The 15,768-nt window shown below is 39.7% G+C and overlaps 1 protein-coding gene across 1 annotated transcript in view; it reads right to left on the reverse strand.

Moving 5' to 3' along the window:
* Window positions 1–15,768, reverse strand: part of JARID2 (jumonji and AT-rich interaction domain containing 2) — a 209,601-nt gene that overhangs the window by 27,556 nt on the left and 166,277 nt on the right. Inside the window, exons 6-7 of the mRNA XM_086900497.1 lie at window positions 7,820–8,049; window positions 2–132 (exon numbers count right to left, since the gene is read on the reverse strand). Coding sequence (XP_086756623.1) covers window positions 2–132; window positions 7,820–8,049 — 361 coding nt within the window. The remainder of the gene's footprint in view (window position 1; window positions 133–7,819; window positions 8,050–15,768) is intronic.

Raw genomic sequence — 15,768 nt, forward strand, 5'->3', positions numbered from 1 at the left:
AGTTCCCTTTGTCACTGTTGCAGTGTACTTCACAGTTTTGGACGGTGAAGGTCTGACTTCTCTCATCTTTTTGGCACTGGCTGCATTTGCACTCGGAGATGACATTCGAGTGACCCCGTTGACTTTAGAAACCTGAAATGCCAGGAGTGTTGTACGAGGAGCAGAAGGAAGGAAACACAAAACAGAAAAGTAAATGAATAATGTGACCACTCAGTCTCGTTCCCATTTGGCTGGACAGCCATATTCTCCAGTCCCGACTCCTGGCTCCGTCATACACTCTTCATATAATGGTTTGCACACAGGCAAGAGAGGAGACTAGGCATTTCTAATAATAAAATAAAATAAAAATTTGGAGTTCTTTCGATTTACCAGAAAGCCCCCAGTCTTGCCTTCAGAGGTTACAAAGCCTCTGGCATTAGGAAGATTGAGGTCCCTTGCCTGCACTACCCCCTCCCTTGTCTACCAGAAACACAGACAGTCTGATTTACAAACTAAAACCTTTATTACCTCTTTTTCTGGCCTTCCAGACTCTCTCTCCCCCCCACCCAACCCTCCTTTACATGCACACACATTTCACTACTTCTTAGCAGGCAAAATAGGCAGCATATATTATCTACTCTAACTGGAATCTGCACATTTGCAAAAAACACATCGAGATTCAAATCGATTTACCTTCTATCCATGCATACATACAAAAAGAGATGTGGCACACATTATGCACCAAAGAGATCAGCATGGCCATGAAGGATCCAGTCTGTCATACATATTACATTTTAGGCAGCATGTTGTTGCTGAAGTTGGTAATTTGAAATTAAAAAATGCATACCGTAGTCCAATGTAATTTTTTTCTTAAGTTTGGTATATGTGCAATTTTACTGACACATATTCTATTAGTTCATATTGTGCCAATGCAGCTTAGAATTGCTGGACTCTGCTGCTTTCTGTTAGACATTTAAACCCAGTTATGAGACTAGAATTTGTATTTTAACTGAAAGATGTGTTAAGGACCAAAAGCAACCCCCATCTACAAAGGGAATTCAGACAGCTCAGCGCTGCCAAAGCTAAACCCCACTACTAAAAAAACAAAGCTCAAGTTTAAAACTGAAACAAATTTCAGCATTTACACAACTTTATACATTGTCATCTCACCTCCTTAAATGACTGTAAGCACAGAAAAGCACATCCAAAAGTCAGAAACATTGCTAAAAGAGCTCAAAGTGAAAGCATACAGTACAATCACACCCCTTATCAGCACTCAGGTGAGTAACACCATTTCCTGGAGAGTTGTAACACTTTCTCCTGTGCGATTTTGAAATTCTTGCCAAATCATTAAGCATGGAAGCTTCTCCCAAATAAATGCAAGAACTGCAGTCACTTATATAATAAAGATGGTACAGGGATCAAATAGAGGCTGCTTAAAATACAGTGCTATGGTCTTGCATGCAGTGACTTGTGGAAGGGGAATTGGAACCTGAGGATTCTGCACACACACACTCACGTTTATGGACATTTTCTCCTCTGCACTCCAGAAACTGGAGCAGGAGTAATGATCTTTTAAAAACCATCCATATTCTTGTCCTTCCTGTGCTTGAAAGGTAGAAACACTTAAGGAAAATCCAGTTAACTGATGACATGAGTTTTTACCTTGAGTTTTTCAAAGATGTATGAGGTATCATATGGAAAGCAAACAATTACAAACAGAAATGCATTTACCCATTTCCCTTGAAATTTAAGCAGTACTCCATACTTGAAATGAAGACCTGGATTTAACTTTCACAGCACTTTTTCATGCTGCAGAACAAACATGGGTAGAGAGCTGCTGAGACATTGCCTCTTGCAGCAGTCACAACAAGTGCTGAACATCCCTGGATTTATAAATAGCTAGGAACATCGATTACAGATTTCACCTAGACTAATAGAGAAGAATTGATTGAGAACTGGGAGGGGAAGGTAATTTGAGTGACAATGATCATAAAATGGCTTTCCATTTCTAAGATGTGATGACAGTAGAGAAAGGACAACAGACTTCAAAAAACAACAAAAACCAACCAAACAAACAAACAAAAAGCCAACAAAACCACCCAACCAGAAACAAAACAGAAGAAAAGAAAAATCTACCTGAAAAAATCAAAACCAAAGCAATTTCCTCTCAGAGGAAAGGCATAAAGCACAGGCCATTATGGCTGTTCATGAAGTTCTCTAATGACTGGAAAATTAGAAAATGATCACAGTAAAAAGTGGTAACACAATTATGTGACTAAGGACAACTATATAGGAAAAGAAAAAGCACATATTAAAATCCAAAAGGCCAAGGAGCTAAAGAAACTGCAGTTAGCAAGAGACTAAATTAGGAAAAAAAAAAAAATATTAATACCTTAAAAATACAAGATAACAAACAATGGATGAGATAAAGCACCACACAAGGAAGGATAACAAATAGCCTGACTAAAGTGTTCCTGCTTCTTTTGCATTAACCTTCACCAGAAGTGCCACTGACTGAATATTTATTGGATACAGAACATAATCCATTTCAGCAAAAAGGCTAGGATAGCAACCTCAGTCAGGTAAAAGATACCTGGAAATAAGCTAGGAGCAGACAGAGTCTATCTAATTTCAAATCCTAAAATAAGTGTACAACAAATCATCGAACAGTCAATTTGAAAACACACAAACTATTATAAAATAATATTAAAAAACCAACAAAATCTACCCAGGGTTTTGCCAAAATAGCAAATCAAACAAATTTAGTCATCTTCTGACAGACACCTGGCTGAGAAGGTAAAGAAGCACCTCTGCTTCATCAGGATTCCAGACACTGTCCCCTGTGACATTCCATCAAACTCCTGAGACACAACTCAGATTTTATTACTCCAAAGTGGCTTCACAAGGGACTAAATAAAGGCGTCCTCAAGAAAAATTTTCATTGTTATAGCTCACTATTGTTCTGGGAGGGCATTTCATGTGTCTTTCTGCAGGGATTTGGCTTTGCCTTGGTTCTAACCAAGTATTTTCATGATTGTAAAATCTTGACACAGTGAAACACATCTGGAAGGAAGAGGCTGTAATCACTCACAGGACAAGATAAAAATCAAAGGCACTCCTGAAGAACCTATTTCAGAACATTTCTACAGTAAGAGGAAGTGCTATATTTAGGAGGCACAAATCATATACATGCAGGGGAAGAATAACACTTGGGGACTGCAGCAATGGCAATACAAAGCACACAAATCCCTTTCTGAGACCTATTAATTAGGATGTTAAAAACAAAGGGTAAGAGCACAGGCTTTCCCTAAGGAAAAATTTTATGAGAAAAATTTTGATAGAGGAGCAAGTCTAAAAAAACACAAGGTGCTCAGGTATTTGGAAAATAAGACTCTTGATGAAAAGCCATGGGATCTGGTCTTACTGTGAAAGAGACAGTAAATGTTCTTTCCATGTTCACTGGGAAAAGTAGGAGGAAAAATTCCCTTCAGATGTCTACAATGATCTGAGGCACAACTAGGAAAACTTGCTCATTAGTAGAAAAGAAAAACACTGGAAGAAGCTGTAAATGGACATTGTGGAATCTCCTCTACAGAAGGTTTTCAGAAGGTTTCAGGAGGCTATAGCTGTATTACTGTGCTGCCAGGTATAATCAAGAAAAAACCTCAGTGTGAGCAGTCAGGCTGCATGGAGGCACCTTGTACTCCAGCCTGCTGATGATTTTTTCTGAGGAAGTTGTGACCAGAAGTCTGAAGAGCCACCCAGGCACTTCTGCAGCAAGAGCTTGTGGCACAGGGGCTGAGAACAGAACACAGTAAAGTGCTCATGGATAAAGGCAATATCCTCACAGCTTCTCCTATTCAAAGCAAAACATGTCATGGGCACCATCAGCTTTAAGATAAAACCTCCAATCCCAGATGGTAAGCACAATATTTTGAATTTTTATTCAAACTTATCATGGAGTCCAACCATTAACCCAGCACTGCCAAGTTCACCTCTAAATCATGTCTGTAAGTGCCATGCCAACAGATCTCTTTGATATCTCCAGGGATGGTGACTCAATCACATCCCTGGGCAGGACATTCTAATACCTGACCCCACATTTTCAGCAAAGAATTCTTTCCTAATACCCAATCTAAACTTACCCTGGTGCAACTTGAGGCAGTTTTCTCTGGTCCTACTTCTTGTTATCCAGAGGAAGAGGTTGAGCTCCACCTGGCTACACCCTCCCTTCAGGCAGTTGTAGAGCAGTAAGATGCCTCCTGAGCCTCTTTTTCTCGAGGTTCAATGCCCCCAGCTCCCTCAGCTGCTCCTCATCAGACTTGTGCCCCAGACCCTTCCCCACCTCCACTGCCCTGCTCTGGACCCGCTCCAGCCCCTCAAAGTCTTCCTTGTGGTGAGGGGCCCAGAACTGAACACAGCACTCGAGGTGTGGCCTCACCAGTGCTGAGTACAGGGGGACAATCACAGCCCTGCTCCTGTTGCCCACACTGCTCCTGATACAGGCCAGGATGGCATTGGCCTTTTGGCCACTTGGGCACGGACTGGCTCATGTTCAGTCACTGTCGACCAGCCCCCCCGGTTCTTTTCTGCTGGGCAGCTTTCCTGCCTCTCCAGATCCCTTGCAGAGCCTTTCTACCCTCAGCAGATCAATGCTTCTGCCCTCTTCGTGTCGTGTGTGGAACTGACTGAGGGTGTCCTCAATCCCCTTGCCCTGGTCACTGATGAAGATGTTAAACAGGACTGGCCCTGGTACTGAGCCCTGGAGAACACCATGGGTGACCAGCTGACAAATGGATGTAACTCCATTTACCACCACCAGCCATCCAGACAGTGTTTAACCTAGCTAACACCCATCCAAGCCATGAGCAGCCTGTTTCTCTGAAAGAATTGTGTGGAAGGTTGTGTCAAAGGCTTTACTGAAGTCCAGAGGGACAACATCCACAGCCTTTCATTCATCAACTAGGTAAGCACCTAGTAGGAATAAAGTGACTGACATTAGCCTTACATGAAAGTCTTGAGACAAAGGTGAAACTAGTGATATAAATAATCTTATCTCTGCTTTTCAGCTATGTTCTCAGTTTAGGACACTGACATACAATTGTCTTCAGACCACTCTTTTCTCTCCTTAACTGAACACTTGCCCTGCAGTAAAACACGGTATGACAGATTTTAAATTTTTTCTTTATTAAAAAAAAAAAAAAAGTGCCAAGCACAGTCTTGCAGCAATGGGTTTGTTAGATTCAAACTGGTCTACATACACAGCTCTGCATAGCACCTAGGATTCAGCCTCCAAAACCCTACACAAAAAATAAATAACCTCCTAGATAGCAACCACGGTGATAAGAGCAACATTAGCGACATTGACAACAGTTTTGGTGCCAAACAAATCCAAGTTATGCAACTGATCCTGAATTCATTCATAAAAATAGTTCTGTGCTTATAAGTTGTGCAGAGGTAAATTACCATATAAGGCCAAGAGAGGGCCCCATTGAACCACATTTCCTTTGCTCACAACCCTTTAAAGTAGGAAGACTTTGGAAGATGGCAAAGGAGAAAGCAAAAGAGATAAGGAGCCTGTGACAAGTGCAAAGGCACACCAGAAGAAGAAAGACAGAAAAACAGAAACAGAGAGGACAACAGAAAATCTCTGGTAATTTCTAGTGTTTCTGCCTTTATTTTCTTTAAGACTTAAAACAAAACCACACATAAATAAACCATGCAAATGCAGTGATCAAGAAGCAAAAATATAGTGGAAGGAGGAAGAACATGTGGCTGGCACCCTGGGAGAAAATTCTCATTTTGTTAAATACTGAAAAAGTCAAAGACTCAGGACCAGCAAGAAATTTAGCAATGTCCCATAACTGTAACTCTACGGTTTTGTACAGAACTAACGCTTTCTGTCAGGCAAAACATATAATCCACTTTTAATTAGTTAAGAGTCACATTTTCATTAAAATGTGTAAGAAAATACTTATGGCACTGTGGGGGTTGCAGAAGAAAATGTAGGTGCCTAACCATTTTTCAGGAAGAAAAAAAAAAAAGAAAGCCCACATCATTTGACTTAAACCCCTCCTTATTTTCTGAAGCCTGGGGAGACCCTTGCTGATGTGTCCATGTGGTATGACTGCTGATTGTACTGCACTGCTTTAAATTTTTCTCCATTGTGTGTCACAGAATCAAAAACATTTAATACTCTAGGAAGCAAAACCACTTGGATTGCAGACAAAACTGTTCTACACTAGTCTTTTTCCTTTCAGAACTACCTTCAGAAGAAGCAGCAGTTGACTTTCACAAAAGTTTTAACCAATCCAGCTCTGATGATACAACTTTAAAGCATTTCACACAACTGTTTCAATAGGTTAAAAGAATTAAGAACTGCATTCTTATGTTTGGAGAAACTTGTTAAACACCATGAGCTCATGACAGAGCATGTCACAGCAAGAATCATAAGATACTGGTAATCACAAAAAAAAATAAATCAAAAAAAGCAGACATTCACACTGCTGCCTAGATAAAGGCAAACTGCCATGGTGGAAAAAAGAACTGAAGTCTTACAGAGGTACAGACAGACTGTGAACAGCCTTCAGGATCTCAAATCTGATTTAGAAGGTAATACAAAATCAGTGGAGGCATTTCAGGAGAACTTAAGCCACCACTGAAACACACAGCATTAAAGATTTCCTCAGCAAGATCATCATTGCTTTTTCTTTTGCCATTTTTAATTTCCAAGCCTGTGATTCAGAGGTGCCATTTAAAGGCCTTGATAGCCCTCTACAAGTTGGCAATTCCAGCTCCATTGAGGACCAGGTCAGCCTACTTAGAAGGAAAACCTTTAGGTGTCAGCAAGTAAAGACTGTCTCAAATCAGCCTGTTGAGAATTCATCACTGCGAAACAACCAACCAATCAACAACAAAGCAACAAATGAACCAAACAGAAAACACAAACAAAAACAAACTCCAACCAACCAACCAACCAACCAACCAACCAACCAACCAACCAACAAAACTCCACAGACAAAAACAGGGTGGAAAAAAGCCCCACAAAAAAAACAAACCAACGAAAAAAACAACCAAATCAACAGCACCCCATCCCCAAAAAAATCCAAACCCAAAATTCCCAAAAGGCTGAAGTCAGCAAGCTTTCTGTACTGCACTGCCCTGGTCTGCTAACCCAGCCCCAGCCTGAATAAGGACTGAAAGACCAATCTGCTGAAGTTTCACACCCGAATTCAAATTAAGTTGAAACAAATCTCTTGCTGAATCTTTTTGCTAGCTTTCAACCAAGTAACATGGAACAGTAAAACTGTCTCACATCAGGTACCTCCACTGTGAAGGAGACAGTATTTTGGAGCATCTTTATGCATCAGGCGAAACGTTTGTCCCAGACTCTGAGGTTTGTGTTGCCCATGTGCAAACCAAGGCACATGAGGAATATGTCAGGTTCTCCAGAGCACCAGTGAGCCCCTGAGATAAACCACACAGACCAGCTCCTTCTTCCACGTGCTGCCAGCATTGGCACTGTCAGCACACAGTGCCAGTCAGAAAGGTTTCATAAACATCAGTGGGAACTTTCTCTTTCACATGAATATACCAGATAATTAAAAGACAGGGTTGTAAAGCACACTTACTTTATCATACTGACTTCCCATGTATATATTTTTCTTTTTTCCTTTTTTTTTTTTTTTTAATCACTGAAAATTAACTCCCTGCTGTTTCAGAGCAAGCTTTTAAGGTTTGCCACATTCAATGTAAACCATGCAGTGGAAAAAGCAGCTTAGAACCTTAACAGCTTTTGTTTCCCGTGTGTCCACAGTAGAATACAGCTTACTATTACCTGTTTCCTTAAGTCCTGAGCCGATCTGTGAAGAGTGTGGTGGTTGTTAGCCGTGAGCCCTTTCGTAGAGGAGCCAGTGTTTGTAGTAGCGTGGTGATTAGCAGCAGCCTGGTCTTTTCGACTCTCAGCCTTATGTTCGCTGTTCCTCTCCTTCCCTGGGGTGGCCTCTTTGCTTTTGTGTTTCTGAGCAGGTTCTTTCTCCTTCGATGATTTGCTGGACCCATTGAAAACTGAGAAGAGAGAAAATCAGGTTATTAAGGGAAAATCAAGAAAAGGAAAAGTATGCCAGACAAAACACTTCATTCAAAACATCACAATTTTGTCTGCACTCAGTGTTGGTTATTTAGTGAATGCCTTCTTACATCCAAAGCTAAATCAATACAGAAATAGCACTATTTTGCATATTTCTTTAGATGAACAGATTTACTAAAGTATTTCCTCTGCTTGATAGCACACATTATCTTCAATAGCCAAATTAAAACATACAAGGTATATTACTGTTTTGACTGACCTAGATTTAGAATTCTGGGTTTGATTTTTACTTATGACAGTTTTAATTATCTTTTTTTGCTCTCGCAGTGAGGGAATTCTAAACATAACCTAAAGAGAAAAAAGGTTTATTTTTATACCAATGTAGAAGAAAGGAAACGTTCCATGAAAAAGCATGTTTTGTTTTTGTCAATACCCAAACTGCTGAATCAAACTGACAGCAGTTTGCCTATAGCAGACAAGCTGCAAATAGAAAAAGGTACTTCTGCAAAGGAAGGAAAATATTAAAACCGTTTTGGAACATGTGACATGAAGTAACACTGGGACCTATGCTGAGCACCGTTAACTTTTAAATGAAGGGATAAGAAAGTATGGAACAGACACCTTTATTTTTTGTACTATAAATATTATGTGAATGTATATAAGCAAGTTTTGTTCCTGTCTCTCTGCTGAATTTATTTAAGAATAGTCACTGCGCTTGTGTTGTCAGGGAACGTGAAAAGCTGAAGCTAAAACAAACAAACAAAAAATCACATCACATTTCTCTGTTTGTTAATCGAAAGTGTGCTGAATTCATGTCAGTGATGTCCCCTCTTTAATGGAGCACTTGACAGAGGTTTGCAAGGCTTATGATCCAACATCCACAATGGCAAATGCCCTCCTGCCTTTTACTCGATTTCTACCTCTTTCTTCGACATGGTTTAGGAAAGGATGTGAACAAGAAACTTCATAAATGCTTAATAGCACAACTATGTGAAAATCTTATTTATTACACAAAAGATACACCATCTGTTTGGGAATAGTAACTAAATACATGAAGTTACTGTTTTCTTGTGAAATGAAAGCCTTTTTTTGTCACTAAAGATGATATTCCTGCAACATATACCTTCTTATCTAATTTGTGAAGTTCAGTTGTCCCTACACATGTAGTGTATTAACAGCAGGAGCAGCAGTAAGTAATAAAAAAAATAATAACAACCCAACAATCCCACTGGACAGGGATCTCCTACTGAAGAGGGGCAGCTAAGCTGCTTTTGAGCAGACCCTACTTCCAAACCTTCCCACAGCTGGAACCCCAGCAAACTATTGGCAAATTCAATTTTCACGTCACCATATTTTCAGTTCCCTTATCCTATTCAGTCAGTCATAAGTGTTGAAGCAGGTTACTTAAAAAAAAAAACAAAACAAACTGCAATTGCTTTTCCTCCTCTCTTCCTTCCCACTTGCATAAATGGAGTAAGAATGAGAGAAAAGCTGTCAGCAGTGGAGTCACCACAAATTTCCCCATGGTTCTGTTGCCCCTGAGCTCAGGAGCAACTAGTGTCAAGGATTTCTCAGTGATGTCTGTGAAAATCACCTAACCCTTTGTATCTCATTTCCAGTGGTGGAACTGATAATAATTGCCAACCCCTCTCAGGAAGTTCATGACAATATATTCATCCTCCTTTGTAAGGAATTCTCACATCAGATGGAAGGCGCTACAGATGCACAAAGCACAACTATTTATTTTTAGTAAGACATAGCACAAACAGCCAATGGCTGATTTGTTAATATGTATTTTATCATTTAGAGTGACACCTTCCTTTGAAGGGAACAAGTTGTAAATACCGATCTGCTCCTACGGAAACATTCAAATCAGAGATTAATTTTCTGTAATCAGCTACCACTTTAAAAATCTAAGGTTTCTAAAATAGAAAACACAGCCAAAAAGCCAAATTGGTACTTCTGTGGTTCACCAAATAAAAAATTTGAAAAAAAAAAAAAAAAGGAAAAAAAAAGAAGCAAACATGAGACAAGGTGTATTTTATATGCAACAGCTCATTAAATTTAAGTGTCGTGGGAACCCTGCCAGTTTTACCCTCTGAGTAATTATCTTTTGTCTTAATTTGTAAGATTCTTGAAAAGGGGAAGAGAGAAACAGGAGGAAAAAAATGTTCAGTCTCACAGGAAAAGCTTAAAAACCTTAAGTCTGAAAACACAACAAAGGGAAATGTAGATGCAAAACAGTTTTTGCCACGCTGTCTTACAGTTAAACAGTAGATGGTATCAGTTTCTGTAAAAATCAGTATTTGTTTCTTCCAACACCTAGATTACCGTTATATCCAGCTATAAAACCTTTCTGCAATAGTAAGTACTGAAAAATTCACAAATACAGTATGTGAACAAATATCAAAATGTTAGCTTGATTAATTACAAAATGCTAATGCAAGCCAAGCATTTGCAAGCTGGGGGGAGAATCCCTGAGACTATGATTTTCCTCCCATCTCACTAAAAATGTTGAAGCAAATTATTTAGACAATAAATTTATTTAGTACAATACAGGATTAAACTCTGGCCCCAACAGCTAGTAAGATGGCCCAAAGAAAAAATGTAACACCAAAAAAAAAGGCTAAACCCCCCCACCCCCAAAAATCTCATTTTTGAAGAGTAACTGATAATAAGCCAGCAACACTCACTTCTCAAAGGAAAGAAAACAATAACCTCCAAAAACTCTGCATTAAATATTACTGAGACCAAATCTGATTAAACAATGAAATGATTAACTAATTCTTTTGTGTCTTCTCACGAAGCAAATTGCATTCTCCTTAACGTCTGCCAGCTCTTAAATATTTCTGATGCACTCAGAAAATCAGGAAAGGTGTAGGTTGTGCTTTACGAACCCCAGACGTGTTCCAGGACAATCTCCTGTCTTAGAAATTCTAAATCTGACATTCCAATATCCAATGTTCTGTTCCCAGCCACTTTAGTTCCTTGCTGAAGAGTAGTCAATAAAGGTTTCACCCTTGAAGCAGTAATTTCACTAAAAGGTAAAATGACAAGAAACCAAGTCCAACCTACACTAGTAGTGAAACTTGCACTCCTGAAGCAGAAATGAATATGTAGTTTTTAATTATGATTATTTTATGCTACCTTAACCAACACTTGTTATTGAACACTTGTATTTCCGGTACAGCTTCTTCTTAAAGGTAAGAAGCACTACCAACAAAAAATTAAAAGTGTAAGTAAATTTTTAGTTTTCAGACGCTCCAGATAGAATAAACAGGTATCATTATCCTCATATCCAATAGAATGCTTATTCTCAAAATGCTGTGTCCTCCAAAGCTATTATTATTATTATCTGAAACAATAAGAGTCCCACAGTGAAATACTTGTGGGTCTTTTGGTTAGCAGCGATGATCAAATGCAAAGAAACGCAACCACTACATTCAAAACTCACGAGCACTGGGGGTTTTTAAACCACTGATATAATTTATGGCAGCAGAGCAAAACCTTATGGCAGGCGTGATCCCCACAGATGCATCACAGCGCTCCCTGCATCAGGGGAACTGGACTCTGGGCACCAATATTCACCCAGGATCCCGCACTGGGACTTTGGGGTGTCTCATTTGAGACTGTGATAAAGAATCCCTACACAAACCAATACAAACTGTGCAAATTGTGCCCGTATTAGGCGCAGCTATAATAATGTCTAAAAAAATTTTTGGTCTAGTAAAGCCACAGATGTGCTCAATTACTACAGATTAACTAAGCATTTACTACAGGAATTGACACTGCAGTGGGCGATAAACATAATGTGTTTTCAGCAATTTTCGGAAGTATTCCTCCAAATTAATTTGCACACAAACACTTCACAGGATACAGCCAGACAGCCATTCAGAAGCTAATTTATAATATGTACAATAATCAGGCTTTCACTGTGGAGGCAGCAGAATTACTGGACTGGGTTCAGTCAGCTATTGACTCCATGGACAAAGCTTTGTTTCCCAAGCCCTCCTGGAGGTTGTTCCTGCACCTGATATGCTTTATACTTGAGATAACTGGGGAGGTTTAATATGGCCTGCAGAGCACTGAAGCCTTTTGCTGTGTGCCAGGGGCTGGGAGATGAAGGCACAGACCATACACATACACGTGTGCTGCATGTTGCAGAGCCTGCGCGGCATAAAGCAAGTGATTGCGCATTCATAAAACCATCCAGAAGAATGAGGGGAGATAGAGGTGAAAGGGAGAAGTTTTGTTTTTAGAAGGAGAAAAGGGAACCTTGCCAATATTGTGAACCCGAGCCAGCTCTTCCAGTGCAAACTTCATGTTGTTACATAGATCATGTTTGGGAAGAGCTGCAGTATTAATCAACTTTCTGGCATGGAGTATCCATTACTGTACAAAAACATTCTTGCTCTGGCTTTAATTCAGTTCTAAGTCACTGTGAAAACATTTATGTGGCTCTCGAACTGTGTTAAAGGACCCAGGCAATAATTCTTTTCCCCTCCCAGAGGAACTAAAACAACCTTCTACTTCCATAAAACACAGTATTTTAATACTGCCAATTGTTTTTCTTAAATGTTGGGTATGCTCTGACTTCCATAAATCATTTCCAGGGATAGAAGCTGTCTTCTGGAGCCCCCCAACATGCTCTGCCTACTCAGAGTCAAAAGCAAAGGAGTACTTCAGAAGAAAAGGCTGACACCACATCATATGAAGATACGGTATTCCTGTTTCCGCACTTCCCAAGCCCGAATGCAACACCACTCAATTTCTCAGTGGACAACACCACATAAAAATCTCCATAGCTGCATGCCAGCAGGAGTCAAACAGGAGAGCCATGGCAGAGAGGTAACACTGAATTTGTTTTTGACACCATCAATAACACAGCTCAAGCCCTGCACGCCCAGGAATATATTGGGCCACCGGGAGAAGCGTTATTGGTATGAGACACCGCGCCACCGCTTGTAAAAATTCAATACCAAGTGTCTCGTCTGAGCACAAATTCATTACTCTCACCTAACCATTACGACACAAACAGCATCAAAAGGGTCACTCACTAAGCAGCAAGTCCATACAAGAAGTGTCTGTCTGCTATCACGAGTCTCGCACCAGGATAACAATTTGATTTTTTTGATTTTTTTTTTAATTTTTTTTTGAGCAACTTCCAGCTCCCCTATTCTTCTCCACAGGTCATACATCTCGCTACTGAAAATCCGCGAATCCCCAAATGTGTTGTGCCTGATTTGCATATTTAAATATGCAAATTACTGCAAACCGGGTAATTTTCGTGTTACATATTTTTGCAGAAAAATTAAATGTGCAAAAATGTTTATTGCAACAATTACTGGTTCCATGGTCTTTCAACAAAAGGCTGTAAATCATCAAAATAATTGCCTACCCATTAACTATTGCAGCACTCTGCCTGAAATTTTCTCATTCTTTAAAATACATTTTTCTTCTAAATGTTTACCTCTTCAGGATTAGTTTCACTAGAAATGATGTACAAGCCTAAGGCTCTGTCTCATGTACCCACCCACAAACAGCAAATTCAGTTAAAACCAAACCTAAATAAAGAACTGCAACCATAAATGAGAATTTTCTCACAGCACACTCAAACAGTAACATATGTAAAAGATGTGCCATTCAAGCCCAAGATACACAAACGCTGCATTGAACTATACCCTGAAATAAGAAAAAATCTATCTGCGATCTTTTCCTGCATCATCTTTGTACTGCTACACATGTAAGGAAATTACTCTGCTAAATTATCCATTGCAAATTGAGAAGTGAAATGTTATCCTGTGTTTCTGGTGAGTAAGACAGCACTGAAGAAGAGTATAGTGTTTCTAGCAATGCTTGCTTACTATGCACTGCTGCCAGGTCTGTTTTGAAATTTGAGCCCCAAGAGGAAAAAAAAAAATAATAAATAATAAAAAAAAAGCATCAGAAGCATCTTTACAATTTTCTCCCCAGCTCATTTCAGGCAACAGGCATGCAGAGCAGTTTTTATCTCATCATGTTAACAAAGTACAGCATGAACCAGAAACTATTTCTGACCCTGTAGGTTTGTTGGCACACTGAAGCTGGTTTACTCCAGTTAAGGACACCAGACTCACCCTTCATGAAGTCTGGTTAGAAATAACAATGGTTAATTCTGCTTTCCTGAAAGTAAATTAGAACTTAATTGTCTGTCTGTCTCTGGCATCCAGAGACAACAGGACATTCCCTGGTATGCTGGCCCAAATGTACATACCTCTCCACCTTTGAGCTGCTGTGCTGATATGAGAAATACCTAATTCCCCAATCATTCTTCCTGAGAAAATTAGCCAACCATTATTAAAGGAACTGTAGCCTGCTGCATGCAATGTCAAAGTTGTCTACACAACTGTATCTGTGTATGCTTCTCCTCCTGAGGCACTTTATCAGCCCACAAGCCCTTTCAAGTAGAGTAATGCCTATCCTCCCTTGCTCCCGAGATGGGGCTGATAACCCAACAACTCCTCTGCTCTGCCTTCCAGGCTCTATCACAGCCTGCCTAGCTAAATACTTGGCACCTGCAAACATTTTTCTTCAGGAGCCTGCAGAGAAAACCTTCCATTGTGCCACAGAATGAAATCAAACTAGATTTAGTTGTGAGGAATTCAAAGAATTAGGTTTAAAGGGACAAAGACCTAAGCCTACCCTCTCTTACCTACAACTTGGAATTCTCTCTGAATAGCAGGGAGATGCAGTTTAGACCAAACATCTCCCTGGAAAGACTTGCACACGCTGTTTTACACACTCCCATGAATGCAGGGAATAAACACTTCTGCCAAACATCTCACTTTGCTCTTTTACAGCTGGATGTGTGTGCAGCACATCAGCAGCACTATGAAAGGAGGGTGAAAAGGCACAGGTAACAATTTGATGCTTTATATGTATCTGTGTAAGCAGTAAAAGGTTGGAAGGCAACAAGTCAGTTGAACTAATTACTTCATCTTGTGCAGCAAGCTCATGCCACGTGTTATACGTGCTTCCCATTCACACCCAGGCGTTCTCGACTGAGTTAGCTCTCCAAAAGGTGGCTCAACAGGCTCAGTTATAACAAATAGTTTGGTGTGCAACCTTATTAATGCCCCATACTGACATCAGAAGAGGATACTGACAAATGACTTTGCCCAGAAAAATTGTTTTGGCCCCCATTGAGCAGAAAGCCATCATTTGACACTGTCTAATGACATTAATCAAGCTCTGAACCTTTGTTTTTGTATGTCATAGCAAATGCTTAGCATTTTCAGGTCCAAAGTGCTTGACTAGACATTGTATATTAAAAACAAAAGACTTTAATTCATTAAAAATAGACTCTCACGCTAGATTAAGTTCATTTGCTGCACCCGTCCCTGGTCTGCCTTTGTGTGTGGTCTCATTTAAAACAGACACACATGAACCAGAACCTACTTTATTCACATGAAACAAAAATACTATTGGCTGTCAACCAACATAACAGACACTGAAGAATGGGAATACCCCTGGGTAAGGAAATTTTAATTAAAAAAAAAAAAAAAAAAAAGAGAGAAGAAGAAAAAAAGAAATTACAATGACGAAGAAGCAGCTGCCTTCTCTGGGAATTCCTGCTTCTTCACCTTTGTCAAAACATCTCACATTGTCTCCTATGTATTTTATAAAGGTCTTTTGCAGCTCTATTAAAGCAGCACCTT

This window comes from Cyanistes caeruleus, chromosome 1 (assembly GCF_971803275.1).
Source record: "Cyanistes caeruleus chromosome 1, bCyaCae1.hap1.1, whole genome shotgun sequence".
In the NCBI taxonomy this organism is placed as follows: Eukaryota; Metazoa; Chordata; class Aves; order Passeriformes; family Paridae; genus Cyanistes; species Cyanistes caeruleus.